Source organism: Poecile atricapillus, chromosome 5 (assembly GCF_030490865.1).
Source record: "Poecile atricapillus isolate bPoeAtr1 chromosome 5, bPoeAtr1.hap1, whole genome shotgun sequence".
NCBI classification, from domain to species: Eukaryota; Metazoa; Chordata; class Aves; order Passeriformes; family Paridae; genus Poecile; species Poecile atricapillus.
In genome coordinates this window covers 24,072,730-24,090,421 of record NC_081253.1, presented here as the reverse complement: position 1 = coordinate 24,090,421, position 17,692 = coordinate 24,072,730, and the positions used below count along the sequence as shown (strand labels likewise).

Sequence of the window (17,692 nt, the reverse complement as noted above, 5' to 3'; positions counted from 1 at the left end):
ACTCTTCAGATGTCCCTTCTTTCTTGCCTCCTCCTCCCCCTCTGAGAACATGCTAGACCAAAAGATATCACAGCAATCCTTAAGGTCCTGCCTGCAGCATTTGCAAGCAAGGGATTGAGACACAGCTGGAGGCACACCTGGAGGACAGGGTCTGGGTTTTGGTGACCTGGGCAAGGTGGCTGGGGCACAATTGTTTGGTATTTCCTATCTAGGTGTTGGGAGCAGCAGGAATGGGGATGCTCCATTTGTAGGGACAAGCCAGGAGTTAAGGGCTACCTCAATTTACAGATTGCACAGCAAGGAGAAACGCTACTCACTCATTGTTGCAAATCTGGCCCTTCATCATAACTGCTCTCTCATTGCTACCATTTCATTACTCAGCTATTGTCCAGAATTTCTCCTCTTACCCTGACCAAAAAATAAAAATATATTCCTGTATGTATTAACCATCATTCAGCAAGCATTCATGCAGAATTACAAAATATATAAGCTATAAGGAGTTTTCAAGTGATTTTCCTTTTGCTTTTTAATTGCCTTGCCTTCTATTGTTAGAACTCTCATAACAATATTGTGCATTTCTATTCTATGGCATGAATATGAAAGACTACCATCACATCTAAAATCACATATGAAAAATCAAATTTATTTTATATCAAGTTAATGAGCGTCTTGGTTTTCCTGAAAATCAAATAATGCATAATTTTTTCAATTACCGTGTTATTTCAGACAGAAGTGTTGCATTGGCTGAAGCCATCTAACCACCAACAATTCTGGTTTATGACATCATCCAGGTTTCACAGTTTTGGCATTGTTTCCTATTGAAAAAATCCTCCAAATGAATTTTTTTTACAGTAGTTTAGGTTTTGCTTTACATTGTTAGGTATGAATTACTTCAGTTTCCAAACTGGGTTCTAATTCCCTCTCCCCTAATCAGTATCTCCTTGTGTCCAGTTTCATTGAAGCAGATTTATCTGTGGTATAGCAATGCAAATGTTCTGACCCATGCAGTGTTTCCAGTGTAAGCTATTTGCCCAGCAGGACCCCAAAGAGAAGGGCAGTGCAAACTCTGCCCCTCCACACCCAGCAGAGCAGTTCTCAGTGGCTGGGCTGCATCAGCTACGTGGTCACTGTAAAGGACACAGCAGTCAGAGCAAACCAGACCTGTGGAAAAGCTCAGCAGGGAGCATCTTGAGCATCACTTGCCTACTAACGGCAGGCTGCCAAGGGCCTGCACACCACAATTTTAGAAAAAGCAGGAGATAAGGGCAGCCTTCCCTCTATGGAGGTCATGGCCAGCAAAGCACCTGAAAGAGCTCTGAGAGCACATCAGTTCCTTTGGCAGTGGCAGGACCACTTTGAGTTATGTCTCCAGACAGCATTGCAGAAATTGGCTGGCTGATCTCCTGTGGTGTTCTGGAATGGAGCTGTGTGCTCACCCAAGCTGCAAAGCAAGGCAGAAATCTACTGCAACTTACCACCTTGTACAGATTGCCACATGTCAGTGCTGCCAGAGTTTGTACTTCAGCTTTTCAATGTGCAAAATAAGGTTTTCAAGAAAGTCCTGCCTCTACTTACAGGGACAAACTCTAATGAGAGGTCAAGACCAACTGACTTCTTGGACCAGCAACAGAAGCCAAGAACTTTGAGAGAGTGGTTTTAGTGCCAAAACCTAAACCCCCAACAGGGTCTCTGAATATCTGAAAGCTTTTTGGAAAACCAAGTCCGGGGCTTTCCTACTGTTCCCCATTTATTGTACTGTTTGATCAAATCTATCTTTTATTTTGCTTAAGAGCAAATCATGCACAATACAAAACACTGACACAAATTATAGGCAAAATAAATATTTTATTGGTTTAATATACACTTTTTTAAAGAAATCAGCCCTTGTGTGTCTTCCTAACACAATTTAAAACTTTATAAACTTTTTCATATAATATTGTAATATTTGAAACTATTTTTGATTAAAGACCTTGACATAGTGTGAAGAGTTTTAGTAGATGGAAAAGGCAAAGAAGTAAAGGGAGTTCAAGCGCAGCCAAAAGGGATATTACCTATCCACTAAATGTCTATTTGACCACTTAAAAACTCCAATGACTTCCAATTTTCTCCATTGGAACAATCAGATATTCACCAGGCTGACTGAAAATACACTCTGTGAGGGACGGAGAAGGAAAACATTTTTTTTCCATTTTCCCCATAATATAAGCAAGGTCATTAATGCATTCCAAGTTGCAAATCCTAATTGCTTTCAGAAGATAGTATTTCTATTGCATTTTGGTTAATATGAAGCAGAACTTCTCGATGTGACTGCAAGTAGTCAACACCAAAAAAAACCCACCCCAGTGCTTAAATAAGGCACTTTCCTATAAAGGGATGAGCAAACAGTAAGGAAGCAAATAAAATTAATTAAAAGTTGTCTTCTACACAAAGATAAGGCTTTCAGTGTCAGAACTTTAAGTAGTTTTGAGAGTAACCTCATGTCATTCTACCACTCTGCTAATAGTAACCGCCCCAAGAATTAACAGCAATTTGTATAACAGAATTGTCTCCTTCTTTTGAAGTGGCACTAAGTAACAGCAGTGGAAACCATTATTGGTTATTTCAAGCTCTTAAAGTGGATCAGTTATTGCACAATAAATACCTCATAGAGGTCAGTGTTTTGGGAGGGGTTGTTGTGGGTTTTTTTCTATTTTTTTAAAAAAAAGCTAGGCTGAATGTGTACGTGTTATTTATAAATTGGTTACGTCTGGAAATCTTCAAGTTTCATGATGCATCATTAGACAAAGAAATTAGCTACATAAAAATTTACAACAGGGACATACAAATAAATACAGAACCTTTCAGAGTGACACAATGTTGCTGATGCTTTAAGGAAAGTAATGTTAAAGTGTCTAAGTCCTCCCAGATGAACTCAAGGAAAGGTCCACATTGAAGAACCAAGCGCCAAACACAGTAGCCCATCTCAGCAGCTTTAACACTTCCTGAAGCAAAACCAACTTGACACTTTCACCAGTGGGTGCTGTCCAAGGCAGAATCCCACAGCACTTCCAACTACATCCAGCCTTAGAGAAAAAAAAAGAAGAAGATGAAGACCTAAATTAGATTTTTGGAAGTCTTGTTTGTTATGTTTAACTATGTATTTTGATACTATTCATATCTAAGGCAGGCAACTGCAGAAATCCTCTTGCATGATGCATTTACATAAAAAAAATCATCACAGAGCACAGTGGAACTAAAAATCAAGGACCACTCTATGAAAGTACAATGGACCAAACTACAAACCAGCTGATTTTTCAAATCTATCCAGGGTTATCAGTATTTTCTGCATTTAATTAACTTCAATTTTCATCACTTATGTTTCAAGGGGAAAATGCAAACAAAGCAAGGTTTAGGTTAGCAATGATATTTAACACAATTAAAATTAAAATAAAATCTGGTTCTTGCAGATCCCCAAAGATTACCTGTAGTACCAGTTTCATGGCTGTGTATCTTGTTTTGCAGTAGCAGATCTGCTTTGGGGTGATACAGCTGCTAACAATCCACTTACTATTTCTCTTCTTATTTCACCAACAATAGATTCCTTGATCTGAAAGGGATTAGCCGAAGTTTTAAGGTCAGTAATTTATATAACTAATGGATAAAACTAAATAATATTGCAGATATGTTTGACACTACCAACATGCACCACCAAAAAGTCAACTTTCAAAACTCTGAAAGGAAAAACATTAGAAGAATGGAAAAATAACTGTAAGTAATTTTGAAGGTCTTGCAAATTGTATAAATGAAAACCAAACTAATACTGTATTTCCAGATAGTGTAGTGTAGTATATATATATATATATATATATATATATATATATATATATATATGTTTTACACTTAGGATATCTGGTTTTACGCTAAGAAAAGAATACATTTCAACTATGCAAAGTTCTGAAAAAAAATAAAAATTTCAAGATATATACATCAAAACTATCCCAAGTGCACTACTTTTTGACAAGTTGTTATTCTCATTAAAAGGGAAGCAGGACTGATCTCCTTCACAAACAGATTACACTGTAGAACAGGTCCAAGCCCATGAACATGAGCTCTTGTTTTCAAATAATTCAAAAGGAGACAAATCCTAATTGCATACTTTCAGCAGGAGAGACAGAATTTCAATAGTTGCTCACATCATCAATGGGCCACTGGGGTTTAATGTATGCCAGTGAAGGCTATTTTTCACAGGATTGTGACAAAGCATTTACCATTCAGTTTTATATAAAACACATCTAGAAGTTTCTAGTAACAAGCATGTGAATGTAGCTGAGGCTACAACAAAAAAAGAGCAGAGCACTGATAGCTACAGTAAAGAAAACAAAGGAGGAAAGGAGGCAAAACACAGTTCTACAAAAGCATATTATGCTGGAAAGTAGCAGGACACGACAAAGAAAAACAATATGGACTTCTTGCAAGTACAAGGAATCTTTGGCACCAACTTATTTTTTGGGATGGTCTTCAGGAGGGACAAGTCAGATAAGTTCCAAGGACAGAGGACAACAACTGTGAGAGTGTGCAGGGAGTAAGAGTCAGAGTCTGGTCCAGGATCACACACAGAAGCAGTCAGCATCCCAGTTAAGCAATATATTTTTCTTTTTCATGCTAGTCGCCCCTTTTCCTGGTGCGTCAAAAGGATTAAGCAACAACGTCAGAAGGGTGGCAGCAGCATTAGCAACAGGTTATTTATCCCTTGCTCTCTTTGGCAGGCAATTCAATCCCTAAACCATTAGTGGCAAAGTTCCTCACTTCATTACTACTTTGCATCAAGCAGAAATTCAGAGACTCTAATATTATTGGGAAACAGGTTTCCAGTTGGGGCTGTTTGCTGATTAATAGACAAAAAAAAAAAGCCATTGTGTAATAGGACCTGTTTCACCAACAGCCGAAAGCCCAGAGGATGTCTGTGCTGATGATGCACACACTGATGTACAAAGCTTTAGAACCACTGTCAGCATAGTAAGGGCTTTGGGATTTAGAGATGTAGGCACAGGGAAACCTGCACAGCACCCCAACTGCCCAGCAGGCATAAGAGAGCCCCCAGTGCTCTCTCCACATTTCTTCTTCAATATCTCATGGGGTGGGTCTGTGAGTACGCTACGAAACAGTCATTCTGTACCTTTCTCTCAACACATAGACAAAAATAAACCTCACTTTCCAAAAAAAAAAGCTCATAAAAGCTTCCCAAATTAGCAAGTAAATGATCTAGTATGACAGACAGTCTCGTAACAAAGTAGAGATTGGAAGCAAAGCAGCTCCTGTTCTATTCTCAGCTCTTCCAACAGCTTCTGGCTTGACCTTGATTATTTGAGCCCTCTGCTTCTCACCTTCCTGTCTGGAGGACAACAAGGCCACCCTCCACTCTTTCCACAGCCTCTGCTTCCTCCCCCCTCCAGACTCAGCAAGGTCACTCCTGTGTGGTGAGCACAGCACTGACTCCTGCAGTGACTCAGTACCACGTGTGTGTCGTGACCAATGGCCAATATTTGCCTTTTTCATTATAAATTATTAGGGGCAAGGTGCACCTTCTATTTGCTCTGCAGAGGGCACAGCCCGCTGCCAAGGCTTTCTCTGTACAAAAGACAGAAAAGCAGTCAATGAATGCTCCATCAATTATTTTTAGCAAGTGAATGAAAAATTGATCATTTGAAAAACAAGAGAACCACTCATTTATGCTACATTTACTACGTTGATACAACACCAATACTCAATATGGCATTGAAAACAGAGAAAAAACACTCACAGATAGTTTTACAACAGTAAACCAGTGACCTGTCTCCCTAGAAAAGAATTACCATTAGTGCAATATTACGTTGCTGCTAAATAAAGAACTGATTGAGAGTGAAGTGTGCCACAGTGGCAAATATGGAAAGTGGCATTCTTCACCTACTAATGGAAAATGGGAATGAGGCTTTTCACAGTGCTTATACCTCTGATCTTGAAGTACATTTTCTGTAACACTAAAAGAATTGTTTCCTATTCTGTTTTCTTCCCATGCCACTTCTTCATGGCAGCAGCTGGTGAGATTTTATGCTCGAGAGTAAAATGAGGAACCGAACACCTGCAGATGTGAAGAACCTACAGACATTTTGAGGGATGTTGAGCTAACATGGATTTGAATGGAAAATGGAAAAGGGATGATTCTCTGCCAGACCATCTCTGTCCCATTAAGACTCATTAAAGCCTCTTAAAGCAGATGTTGACAGGAAAATCACACATTTCCTTAAAGTGTAACTTCATTAAATGTCATTTATAATGAAGAACTGTTAGCAAAATCAGAACTTCCATTGCTCTTAAGCAGAAAGATCTTTAAACTAGCACATTTTTTAAACTGGAGAAGAGCAGAGTGAGAGGGCTTGGTGGCCCTCCTAGTGACACTGTGACTTGCACAAGTCAAGCAGTAAGCACTTTAAGTGATAATCCTGTGGAGGCCAGGCTGTATTTCATCAAGAGAGCTACTGTTTGCTATTTTAACACTTCATGCTACTGAAGGTTTTTTCTGTGGGAGTTAGTCCATTAATGCCAGAAGTTAACACCATGGGTTTTTTTCATGGAACAAATAGCTACAGGTCAAAGTTCACATGCATTACAGCCCACCCAGGCATATCCCACCCACTGCCTGGCTCCTCTCTCCCCAGCACAGGGTCACGCAGCTACAGAGAACGGGAAGAGTACGCAAGGGTTTAATATTTGTGAGTGCACACATCAAGAATGCATCCTACCAGTTTCTTTCTTTTGACAATGAAACTGGAATTCTTTAGCTAACAACAGGGCTATTTAAGCAAGGCATTATTTCAATTTATGCTCTGTTTTAACTCCTATGAAATAATAAAGATCTTCCTGATACGTGTTTAATAGTATGTTCTGGCTCTGCAAAACCTACCAGGTGCTTCGAGCCAATGCATCTCTACTCTGACCTGCAAAACTCCTCATGCTGGGAATCTTGAGTTGAACCAGAACCCACTGCCAATGAAGTCAAACTGAGGGACAATCTCTCTGTGTGCTCAAATATTCACAAAGTGAGTCAAGCTCAGTTTGTTTGCTGACTACTCATCTTTGAATAGTAGCCTCTCAGTTCAGTGTGGATTCTTTCAGCATTACAATGTCCTCAGTGCCACACAACCCAAATAACAATCTCTGTGCAGAGTACACATTTTTATTTGCTATTAACTAATGAAGCTGAGAGGAACTTTCACAGAGGCTAACCTCAGAAAAAATATTGACTGAAATAATTCTGCCTGCTGACTTCAACTCACTTTTTTTGGTCTCTGCTGCTTTTGCAGTACTTTTGAATCACAGTTTTCCTTCTTATCTCAGTTTCTCCTTTAGCAACCATCCACCATGACACCACTGCCCTGACATGTAGATATTTACAGACAGCCTGGATACAAAGGCCACACCCTGGCTTCGCTGCAGAATCATTAGCACAGTGCAAGGTGTGCTAAATAGCTCATGTGCAAGTCTTCTGATAAGCGGTCTGCATCTCATCCATTTCAAGGCAAAGCTAAGGCAAAGCTGGTTTCAGTTATCCACAGCTTCAACACAGGCAGACCTGGAAGGTACCATGTACCATGACTGTTGTACATTTCTAAGCAAGACATCTTATCTAGTCTTCAGTGGTCTATGACAGAGTCATACAAAAGCTTCAAGGGACAAGCTGAAGGCTAAGTGGTTCCCCTCTTGTGAAGAAGGGGGAATAAAATCCACAAGTTCTTGATTCCCATTTCTGTATTTCAGAGCAAAGTTTGCTCCACTTTTTCACAGGCACTTTTCAGAACAAGTAGTTTCTTTGGCTTCCTTTCCCCATTTATATTACTTGCCAGAGAGCTTTTCTGTCATGCCACTAACAAAACACATAGTTTTAGTTGTGCTTCTTAACCTGGCCCACAGGAAAAATAACCTCTCTTTCATTGACTGCCAATAAAAGTAGTCCAATAGGATTGGCCCAAGATCACTCTTAAACTCTGAAATAACTTCCCACCTGCCTTCAGCTTGTTTCACTTACATTCCTACAGACCTTAGTGGTTAGGGGAGTGGGACTGGAAAAGTATGCTTAACATTTACTATAGCATTGTTTCAGAAACATTATTTCACCACTCAAATGAACTCCAGTTCAGCATTTTAGCAAGCAAACATGACAGAAATTTTCACTTAGAAATCTGAAGTACTGCTGCTTAACCAAGTAGTAGAGACAGCAAGTTCTTTCCCAGCCATACTTAGCTACTAATTTACATGCTAACCACCACCACTGAAAAAAAGTCCACTGCTTTGCACATAAACACAGCTGTGGCTCCAGCACCTAGTGACATGTTCTGAGCTTTCAGACACAGCACAGGAATAGTATGGACACTTGGCTGGAGAGGGAAGAAAAAACCTCACTGGGCAGGAGTTACAGCCAGCCTTGTCTTTAGGTTTCAGTAGTTTTTAGTTCAAACATCCCAGATCTCAGCCCCTCCTTCCTCACCTCCCGTATGACTTGTTGCAGCTCCTCCTGCTCCACCGCTTTGTGGATTTCATCGACTGAAGGCATGAGAGGGACTCTTTCAAGTTTGTGCTCCACCTCTTGCTTGGAGTCTGCAGGCTCCTCAGAGCTTTCCACTGGCTGTCCAGTGCCTGCTCTCGCTGGGGGAGTTGGTGTTAAGGCAACAGAGGCTCGGTACAACTTCTTGCTTTGACTCTTAGCTTTTCTACCTGTGTGACCAGAGCACACTGAAGAGGAATCCGAGTTTCCATGGGAGAATACTGACTCTGTACCCTCTGCTGGGAGAGTTTCCAGTCCAAGCTCTCCCAGTCCTAAACCCAGTTCAGACTTCAGAAATGACTGCTCTCGAATAAGCTCAGAGACCTAAGGATTCAGAAAAGAAATGGTCCCAAATAAGTACACAAGAAAGTCACATACAGACATAACTATGTTGTCTTGCTATTTATTTAATTACTTACTCATTCCCTCCATGTAACAAATACAGCTAAAAAATAAATATATCCTTTGCTTTTATGACTGCAACAAAGAGGATCATGAAAAGGAATGTGCCTTTTGAAAGCCAACATAAATAAAAATTGTGGCTCTTCCCCAAGCCACTGACTTTTGCAATATGGATACATCTTGCCAGAGCCATTGACAGACACACACGTAAGGGCTTGATTTTCCTTTGTTTGTTCATTTCTTTCTGCAGTTTTTGAACTACTTATTTTCAGTAGCAGAAAATGCACAGAAATATAAAAATAATTTTCCCTAGAAAATTCATGAGGTTGTAGCACCATTTGTATCAACTAAATGAAAAAACATCTCACTTCTACATATTCCTCTTAAAACCTGACAAGACTGACTCTACAGCCACTTACACCTACAGCTAAATCTGCTTAAGGAAAACTGCAGCTGTTTTCAACAAAGCTATTTAAGGGAGTAAAGTATTTCTAAAATTATGTCTCAAATTAATCTCCTGTAACCCATTTTAAAGTACAGCCTTCCTGGTTCTTTTCATCAGTAAAACACAGAGTACACAACATTACTTACTGGTTCAATGACGTTCAATGGAGAAGGACACGACAGATTATCAGCACTTCTGCTTCCATACATACCCTGAAAAATTAAGTCAAATTAATGCACTGAGGATTTTTTTAGAGCTCTCAGAAGCTAGCATATAAACATGCTGCATCTCAGATGACTTTCTGTGAAACCAGAAAGTTGGAAACAGGAAGCAGAGCTGGTTGGAGAAAGTTTATTTCAGTCATTTTTAAAGCTGGGCCTTTTCTATAAAAGGATTTACAAATAAAAAGATATTTATATTGTTCAAAGAATGCAAGTTTTGCTTGAGATCACAGTAATACTATATTTTCCTGTTCTTAGGTTTCAACTTTTCTCCATGACAAAATACTGAAGATGTGGCCTGTGCTGCTTCTACAGAAGAAGACTGGCTAAGAAAGAGAAATGAAACCCAAGAAAAACATATGATTATTTTTGTCTGCGCCTCTTTTGTTTGCCTGATGACAGAATTGCAGTAGAAAAAGAGAGAAACGGTCATCCACTGAGTGGAAAATAAGAGAAAGTATATTGCCATGCCACCAATAAACACAGACAAATGCCTTTTATCCCCTTCTTGTGCTTTTGGGGAGTGTTTGTGGGAGCAAGAGCTTCTCCCATTGTTTGTCAGCGAGACATGTTCACCTGAAGGAGCTACAAAAGGCAATGGAGGAAAAAACTCACAAAGAATGTGATTTTCCCTGGGGTTGTTTTTTTGTTTTTTGTTGGTTTTTTTTGTTTTTGGTTTTGGTTTTTTTTTGTTGTTGTTGTTTTTGTTGTTTTTGGGTGGGGGAAGAGCTGTTTTGGGTTTTTTCCCCATGGATTGGCAAAGCTAGAGAGAAAGCACACTCTGTTTCTTGGGAAAGAAACGCTGTGAATGTCTTATCTCTCTGCCCATGGATCTCAAGAAAATCAGTATAGGAGAACTCCAGAAAGCCTATCACCATCCTCCAAGGATTTTAGACATGAACCCTTGCTACCAAAACTGTGAAAATTCAGGGTCATGAAGAGGAAAAAATAAGAAAGCACTGACAGAAGAGGTCTGCCTTTCTCAGCCCTAAAACCCCACAAGGTATGTATTGATATGTATTAATATCAAGAAAGCCACACACCTTCTCCCCAAGATGAAATATTAACTGAAAATGAGAAAATATGACCCCTGATAATACACTGAGTTTTAACAGCTAGGAGTTATTATTTGCCCCTGCTCATTGCAGGAGGGTTGGACTAGATGATCTTTAAAGGTCCTTTCCAACCCAAACTGTTCTATGATTCTGTGATGAACATTACATTGAGAAATCACATAATGTTATTGCAAAACTAATACTTACTATGTGTGTCTGAGGTCTGTAAGGCGAAGACATGTGCAGACTTCTGAGCTGGTCTTCCAAGGCAAGCAGGCGTTCTTCCAACTGCATCTCCAACTCCTGTAGCTCCATGCGGACAGACTTCCTCAGGCTCTGCAGCTGATCAGCCTCGAATCTATGGCAAGGCCATCACAAAAAGAACAAAAGCATTCATTGCACTCAGCTGCAAAGAGGTAACTGAGCAGGACAGTGCCACAAGTAAAGGATTTCATACAAGGGAATTCAAAGCAGAACACAGAAAAATTAGCTGAATGCCTATATGTCACAGAGTCTTTTTCCATTTAGAGAAAATATGTATCAGTCCACAGAAAAATCAAAACAACATAGAGTACCAGAGAATATTTTCCAAAAATTTTAGTTTTAAATGCAGAAGAAATAAGTATTTCTACATATATGTAATTAAATGCAATTTAAAACTGATGAGAACAAGCACCAGAGTAATGCAGTAATCGCATGTTATTTCTCCTGTGTGGTTATAGATTCCCCAGCACTCACAGCTACATTTTGGCCAGGAAGCCACTGCCTAAGGCAGCCAACTGATTTCAAACATGTTTACTTTTAAAGTGATAGGCCAAGAGCTGATTCAACTAAACTAAATATATAATCAGTTTTAAAAATTGTTCCAGATCTTCTGCTATTGCAACTCCTGGTGAGCACAACCACACGAAGCCAGAATATGAATGCCATCTGTAGCCTGCTGAGTAGCCACTGAAAGCTGGAAAAGCATCTGAATGCTGCAGTGTTCCTTCTTTATTCACATCTACAAAGATGCAAGTGATCTAAAATCAAATCTTTAAGACTTTTTTCCCCTGCAATATCCTGTGTTCAAGTATGATAAAGCCCTTAAAATCTTCAGCTGTGGAATCACTTTGAAGAAAGGATGCAGAAAAAATAATTAATTAGTGAGAAATAGGGATTGGAAGAAACAAAGAGTAAAAATGTCTAGAATGAAGACATATAAAGGAGTAAGATTTTGGCAAAAACATATCTCCAACCCTGTTCAATTTGAAACTAACAGGTTTCTTGCATATTTCAAGGGCAGCAACACATTTTCTGAAATACCAGAGTATTTCTCTTTTTTTATGTTTTTTTTAAACAAGATCACTTTACCTTTCCTCCTCTGTCATGTGCTGATAAACTGTGGTCTGTTGACGCAACATAGTCAATTCCAAATCCATCATCTGGGTTCTGAATAAATTTAGATTTCTCCTCACCACTTGTAGCTCCTGGAAAGTATTCTGGGGAAATAAAAATATAATAATGAATTACATGGGAAAATGAATTAAAGTAAGTTTGGATCCCGTAACCACATCTGCCCAGATAAGCCCTTTGAATGAGGAGCACCTCAGCAATTTCAGCATATGATGAAAGCTGCATGTTGTTACAATGACTCAAGAAATCAGCATTTTCATCTGTATCATACAAGCAAGCACAGGAAAAGTGTATTTCGATTAATACCTTTTTAACATTGTTTGCAGGAAGCTCTCTCTTGAGAACAAAGACAAGGAACTGCCCAAAATTTGCACATTTAGGATGTTCCTTTGCATTTAATTTTGACTCTCAGTACCACTCCATAAACAGGGTCACTTACTTCATAGAGAGGTAGAATGGATGATCTCTGAGTAGTGTAACCAGTGGCCGCTGAAAGATCCTGACCCCTCATCACTGGGTACTAGGGAGAAAGAGCAAACAATTTTAAATGGGAAAGGCATCCTCTGGAATGCACAGACACTCCAAAAGAAGCTCCTGTTAAAACACACTTTCTGGCATTGAGATTTGTCCAATCCATGGAAATACTGTGTTACAAACAGGCAACCTTACAAAATGGCAGCACCACTTAACTGACACATGTGCACCAAGGCTCAGCAATGCAAGTGTGCTGCTGGTGAAAAGCCAAATTAGTCCTGACTGACACAGTGAGTAGAAATAAAAACTAACTTTTTCTGCACAAAGCATTTTATGCTTGAAAACTTAATAAACTTAGTAACTTGAATTGTCTCAGTTAATAATAAAAAAAACCAATTCCAAAACCAGAACTGAGCAAATTAAAATGTGTCCCATTCTGAAATCATGATTATAGTCAAATTTGTTCTGGGATTTTTTTCAGTTCTTAGTTTGAGGAATTTTTGTTCATTTTGGTTGTAAATCTCACAGTGTTGCCTACATCCGAAGACCCCAGCTTGCTAATGATATCTCGTGAAAACAAGATAGCTGAAGAATTTCTATTTACATGTTGCAACAACATATGGTGCAAAAAGATAAAATCCAGGGGTTTGTTACATGTGTAGACACAGCACAACAAAGAACAGTGGAAACAGCAAAAATGTTTACCTTCTCAAACATGAAAAAGACTTGTCCAATACAATTTTGAAAGAATTCAAAGGACTGTTGATATGCCATGGAAAATCTGAAGCACGTTCATTCACATGGAGAAGTTTTGCTCCAATAATCACATCAAGTGGATGGGTTTATTTTTCTCTGCCAGCTTTCTCTGTTCCTTGTTCTATCAGCAACTTATCTACTCCTCCTTATTCCTTCTTAAAATCAGAATGCTGACTGGTGCTGGAACTTCCCTGGGGAGTCTGTTTCAGTTCCCAATCACCCTTTGGGTGAAAAAGTTTTTATTTTATCTAACACAAAACTCCCACCTTTGAACTGTTTAAACAGAAGCTCCGAAAACAGTAGCAAATCAGACTCGAACAAAATATCTCTTTTTTTCCTGATTTGTTGAACTACACAAAGGAATATTCAGGTTATCACCTTGGTCTGGTAAGGATAAAATAAGGAGCCCCTTTGTCCAAGGGCAAAACTAGGCTTCCTCTTACCTGCGAGAGGTTCTGCAGAGAGTTTCTGATGTCATGTAGGACCCTGCGCAGCTGCATCTCCACAGTGGAGGGTGGGTTCATGGCAAGAGGACGATGAGGAACTCCATGCCTTGGAAAGAAGGGACAGCTGAAGGGGGAAAGCATGGCACTAAAGGAAGAGCCGGAGATGCTTGGGACACTGTGGGTGCTGAGCGTCCTCATGTGCTCGCAGAGCGGCCTGTCCTGCCACTCTGTGGGGAGGGAATGGAGGGAGCACGTGGACTGGGACATGGCTGCTGGCATGTGCAGCGGGCAGCTCTGTACCCTGGTGGGACTGAGCTCCTCAGGCAGCCTGCTGGGCCCAGCCGGGGGCACCTCTTTCTTGGAGGACGAAGGCGCAATAAACAGTGTGGATTTGCACGTAGGATGGCTGGAGGCTGCCTCATCCTCATTTCTGTTGTTCTCAGATGCTGCTGTCTTGTCCTCCTCCACTCGTGTGTACTTGTAGGTGAAAGAAGGAGGACTGCAGAGAGTCTCTTTTCCTGGAGTTAACTGAACATTCACAGAGGACACCACTTTCACTGGATTCAGCAATGCAGTTGGGAGAGACTGAGACCGCCTTAGAGGATAGCCTGATTCACCAAACCAGAGTCTCTGTTTCCGCAGAAGATCTTTCGACTTAAGCAGAGTGCACCTGGCCTTGGAGTCAGGTGAGCTGATGATCCTCATCTCAGCTCTTTGCAAGGCAACCTGAACTCTGTCCACAGGTGATGTGGAGGAGTCACTGCCTTCCAGAGACTGCATCGACTTGAGGATATGGTGTGTGTGATACTGAGGAAACTCAAACACACTGCCTTCCTCCAGCAGGTCTGATTCTTTTTGCTCACTGGAAGTGTCTTCCTCTTTAGAGCTGACCTCTCCTTGGACTGTCTCTGATACATGAGATGACTTGCTTTCTTGTCCTTGATATTGTTCAGTTTTACAGTCACTAATTTTTCTGTCTTCACTCCTTCTGCTATCAGAAGATGCCGCTACCTTGCGTCTCTCTACTCGAGAGATAATATCCTCTTCATCATCGTCATAATCCTCCTCATCATCATCTTCCTCCTCCTCCTCCTCCTCAAACTTATCAAAACAGGGCAGTTCCTTGGCTATCGGTGTCTTCTGTTCCTCACTGTGCGATGTCACAGTTGTTTCACTGTCACAGCTGTCAGCACTGCTTCCCATGCCCTGCAAAGACTCCTGAACCTAGGAAACATATGAGACAGCAAAGGAGTGAATGTACTGGAGATTCAACTACTGCCTTCTCAGGGGTCAGGCCAAGAGTCCAAGAACACCTTCATTGGGTTTTGGGGTGGGGAGCAGAAAGAATAATGCACTTAGTGTGTAAGAAAAACAGTGAAGGAGAACAAAGAAACCATGTTACCAGATATATTAGGAGTACAGTGTAGTATAGCACCAAAAGGAGGATTTTATTTTTCTAAAGGGAAAATTCTTCATACATTCCTTTGATTTGACAATAAATTCAATATTGTAAGAATAGAAGTGGCAAAAGAATAAGAGCAAAAATAATACAATGCTTGTATTTTAGGTAGTGATAACAGATAGCTGGGTCATGGTTCAAAGCATTTCCCATTTATAAAGGTTCACAATACTGAAATGAAGTGTAGCATTAGGAAGTGTATACAGAGAGGTGAGGAAAACTGCAGACTGCAGTGAAACTGTGTCACAGGACAACACCAAGAATGGGAAGGCGAGTCTGCCCACAAACTGAGCCTACTGAATTAAAGAATTGTTGAAGACTGAGAACATCACATTAGGACATTAATCCCAGTTGAAGCCCGCATCTGGTACTATTAGCCCATCCTTCTTTTATCCTGATACTTCTTCCCCTTTTCATTCTAAATCACAGCTTAAACCAGAGCATGTAAATGAGGGAGTTGCTAATTTAATAGGGAACAAATGGCAAGAAAAGAGAAAGGAAAAAAGAAGGGATCTATTCTTTGCATATTCTTGAAGCTGGCCTGACTGAATGCTGCTGTATTTACAAGCAGACAAGACATTTCCCTAAGAGAATGTGGTATAAAGTACATTCTTGGAAGTTTACACATGACATGGTTGACATATGAACTAGAAATTTTCCCATCTCTACCTTCTGCAGCTCTCACTGCCATTAAGATATTAATTATTAGTTCCTTCTAAAGAAATTACTTATGATGTTTGTCAGGCAATAGTTCCTTCTCCAACCATCTAGAAGACTTCAGCCATGAATGTCATCTTCACAAATACATACCTAACATTGCTCTCATTGGCACAGCCACAAATTATTGTGAAAGAATGTGCAGGTTCAGATGCTTTTCAAGTTAAAGGTACTAAATTAACAAAAAAATTACAATGTCTGGGAGAAATCATGTGGGCTACATGTGTGTCTATCTGTGTCCTAATCTTCCATCACATTGTTCAATTATGAGTAAGGCATAAGCACTTCTGTGGAGAATTCTGGGTTCTTTGGTAACATGAAACCCCCCCTGCAGAATACTCTATCTCAATGTTAAAATCTCCCTCAGAAATCTTAATTTTGGAAGTCAGAGATGAAAGACAATATGGTTCAAATTTTGAGTTCTCTCCTGAATTTCAGAGGAAGGCTATAGGTGCTAGAGTCAATAATGTAACAGTAGATGGCACTAAATTACCATACTTTTAAGAAACAACATATACTCCTCTGTATCCCCTTCATCTTTTCACAGGTTCTCCTCACTAGCTGCCAGATCCTCATTTCCCCTAGCTGCATCATTCACCCATATTTTCTAAATTCAGCTCAGCATTTGGTCTGAATAAAGGAGTGAAGGTGGCAGAGGAGAGCCTAGCAACTCCATGGCACAAACCTCGTGCAGTCTCAGTATACCTTTTTCAAAAGAGCATAACAAGAAACTGAAAAATCTCTTCCCTTTACAGCCAACATAGATAAACTCCAGCAATATTCCAGTGAAGGGGTACTTAGCTGCAACATACTTTTAGTGGGCTCTTCATTGGGTTGCAACCAACATAAAGACCAGGAGTGACCAACTCTCCTCTGAGTCACCTTCTATCATGCCTGTCAGCTTCAGTGCATTCACAGCTCTGCAGAGAGCTGAAACAAGTATGTCAGATGCTTATGCTCTTGCAGGGACTCACAGTCATTTTTCCCTTTATTCATTATTATTTTCTTTCTTGTTCTTGGAAAGTATTAAGATGATGTTTAAGGCAGACAAAGACTAACACTGTCTTGGCTTTTATTCTGGTACCCAGCTGAAGAACTACTAAATTGGAAAGCCCAGAATTCCAGTACCAAAATGAAAAAGCAACACTGATGGATGTAGAGGGTGGAAAAACTCTTCCTAGTAACTGCCCAACAGCTTTTTAAATGCTTGGTGTGCCACAAGGGAGAAACATATGGTAGCAAAGAAACAGCTCGGCAGATAAAAGTTATAGAAACGAAAATGCTGGAGGTACCCAGAATCCCATCTATTCCTTTGGGCTGTGGTCTAGGTCCCAGGAATAGTTGGCCTTGAGGACAGGATTTGACTCAAGATTTTTCTCTGACTGACTGACAGCTCAATCAAATTATGACTATTACTGTGTGAATGTTTTAGGAGAACCAGGAAAAGGAGCTCTCCAAAATATCAGATACAATGCTGTGCAAGCATGTGTATTTGAGCAGACACCTAAACACCAGGCTGGAACAAAAGCTTTCCCTAAGAGATGAAGTCTCTGGTCAGCATCACAACAATTTCCGGGACCAAGATCAAAAGAAACTGGAACAAGAAAGAGCATGGAAGTGCAAGATCAACTAAAATTAGTCTATCTTCACAGCAAAGCTAGTGTGAAATTGTTTTCATTTTCTGTCAGTTGTTAACTAAAAAAAAAACAAGAAAAGAAATAAAAATATGCAGGGTCAGGGAGAGAAGAACAAAGAGAGTGGGAAA

The 17,692-nt window shown here is 40.1% G+C and overlaps 1 protein-coding gene across 2 annotated transcripts in view; it reads right to left on the bottom strand.

Annotated features, from left to right (window-relative positions):
- Positions 1 to 1,831: 1,831 nt before the first annotated feature.
- The window catches only part of ITPRID2 (ITPR interacting domain containing 2), a 39,177-nt gene continuing 23,316 nt past the window's right edge, over positions 1,832 to 17,692 (bottom strand). For both annotated transcript variants that reach the window (XM_058839703.1, XM_058839704.1), the window contains 8 exons: positions 13,749 to 14,975; positions 12,515 to 12,595; positions 12,034 to 12,161; positions 10,888 to 11,038; positions 9,551 to 9,616; positions 8,501 to 8,881; positions 3,462 to 3,586; positions 1,832 to 3,062 (listed from right to left, as the gene is read on the bottom strand). In XM_058839703.1, coding sequence (XP_058695686.1) covers positions 3,476 to 3,586; positions 8,501 to 8,881; positions 9,551 to 9,616; positions 10,888 to 11,038; positions 12,034 to 12,161; positions 12,515 to 12,595; positions 13,749 to 14,975 — 2,145 coding nt within the window. In that variant the 3' untranslated portion in view covers positions 1,832 to 3,062; positions 3,462 to 3,475. The remainder of the gene's footprint in view (positions 3,063 to 3,461; positions 3,587 to 8,500; positions 8,882 to 9,550; positions 9,617 to 10,887; positions 11,039 to 12,033; positions 12,162 to 12,514; positions 12,596 to 13,748; positions 14,976 to 17,692) is intronic.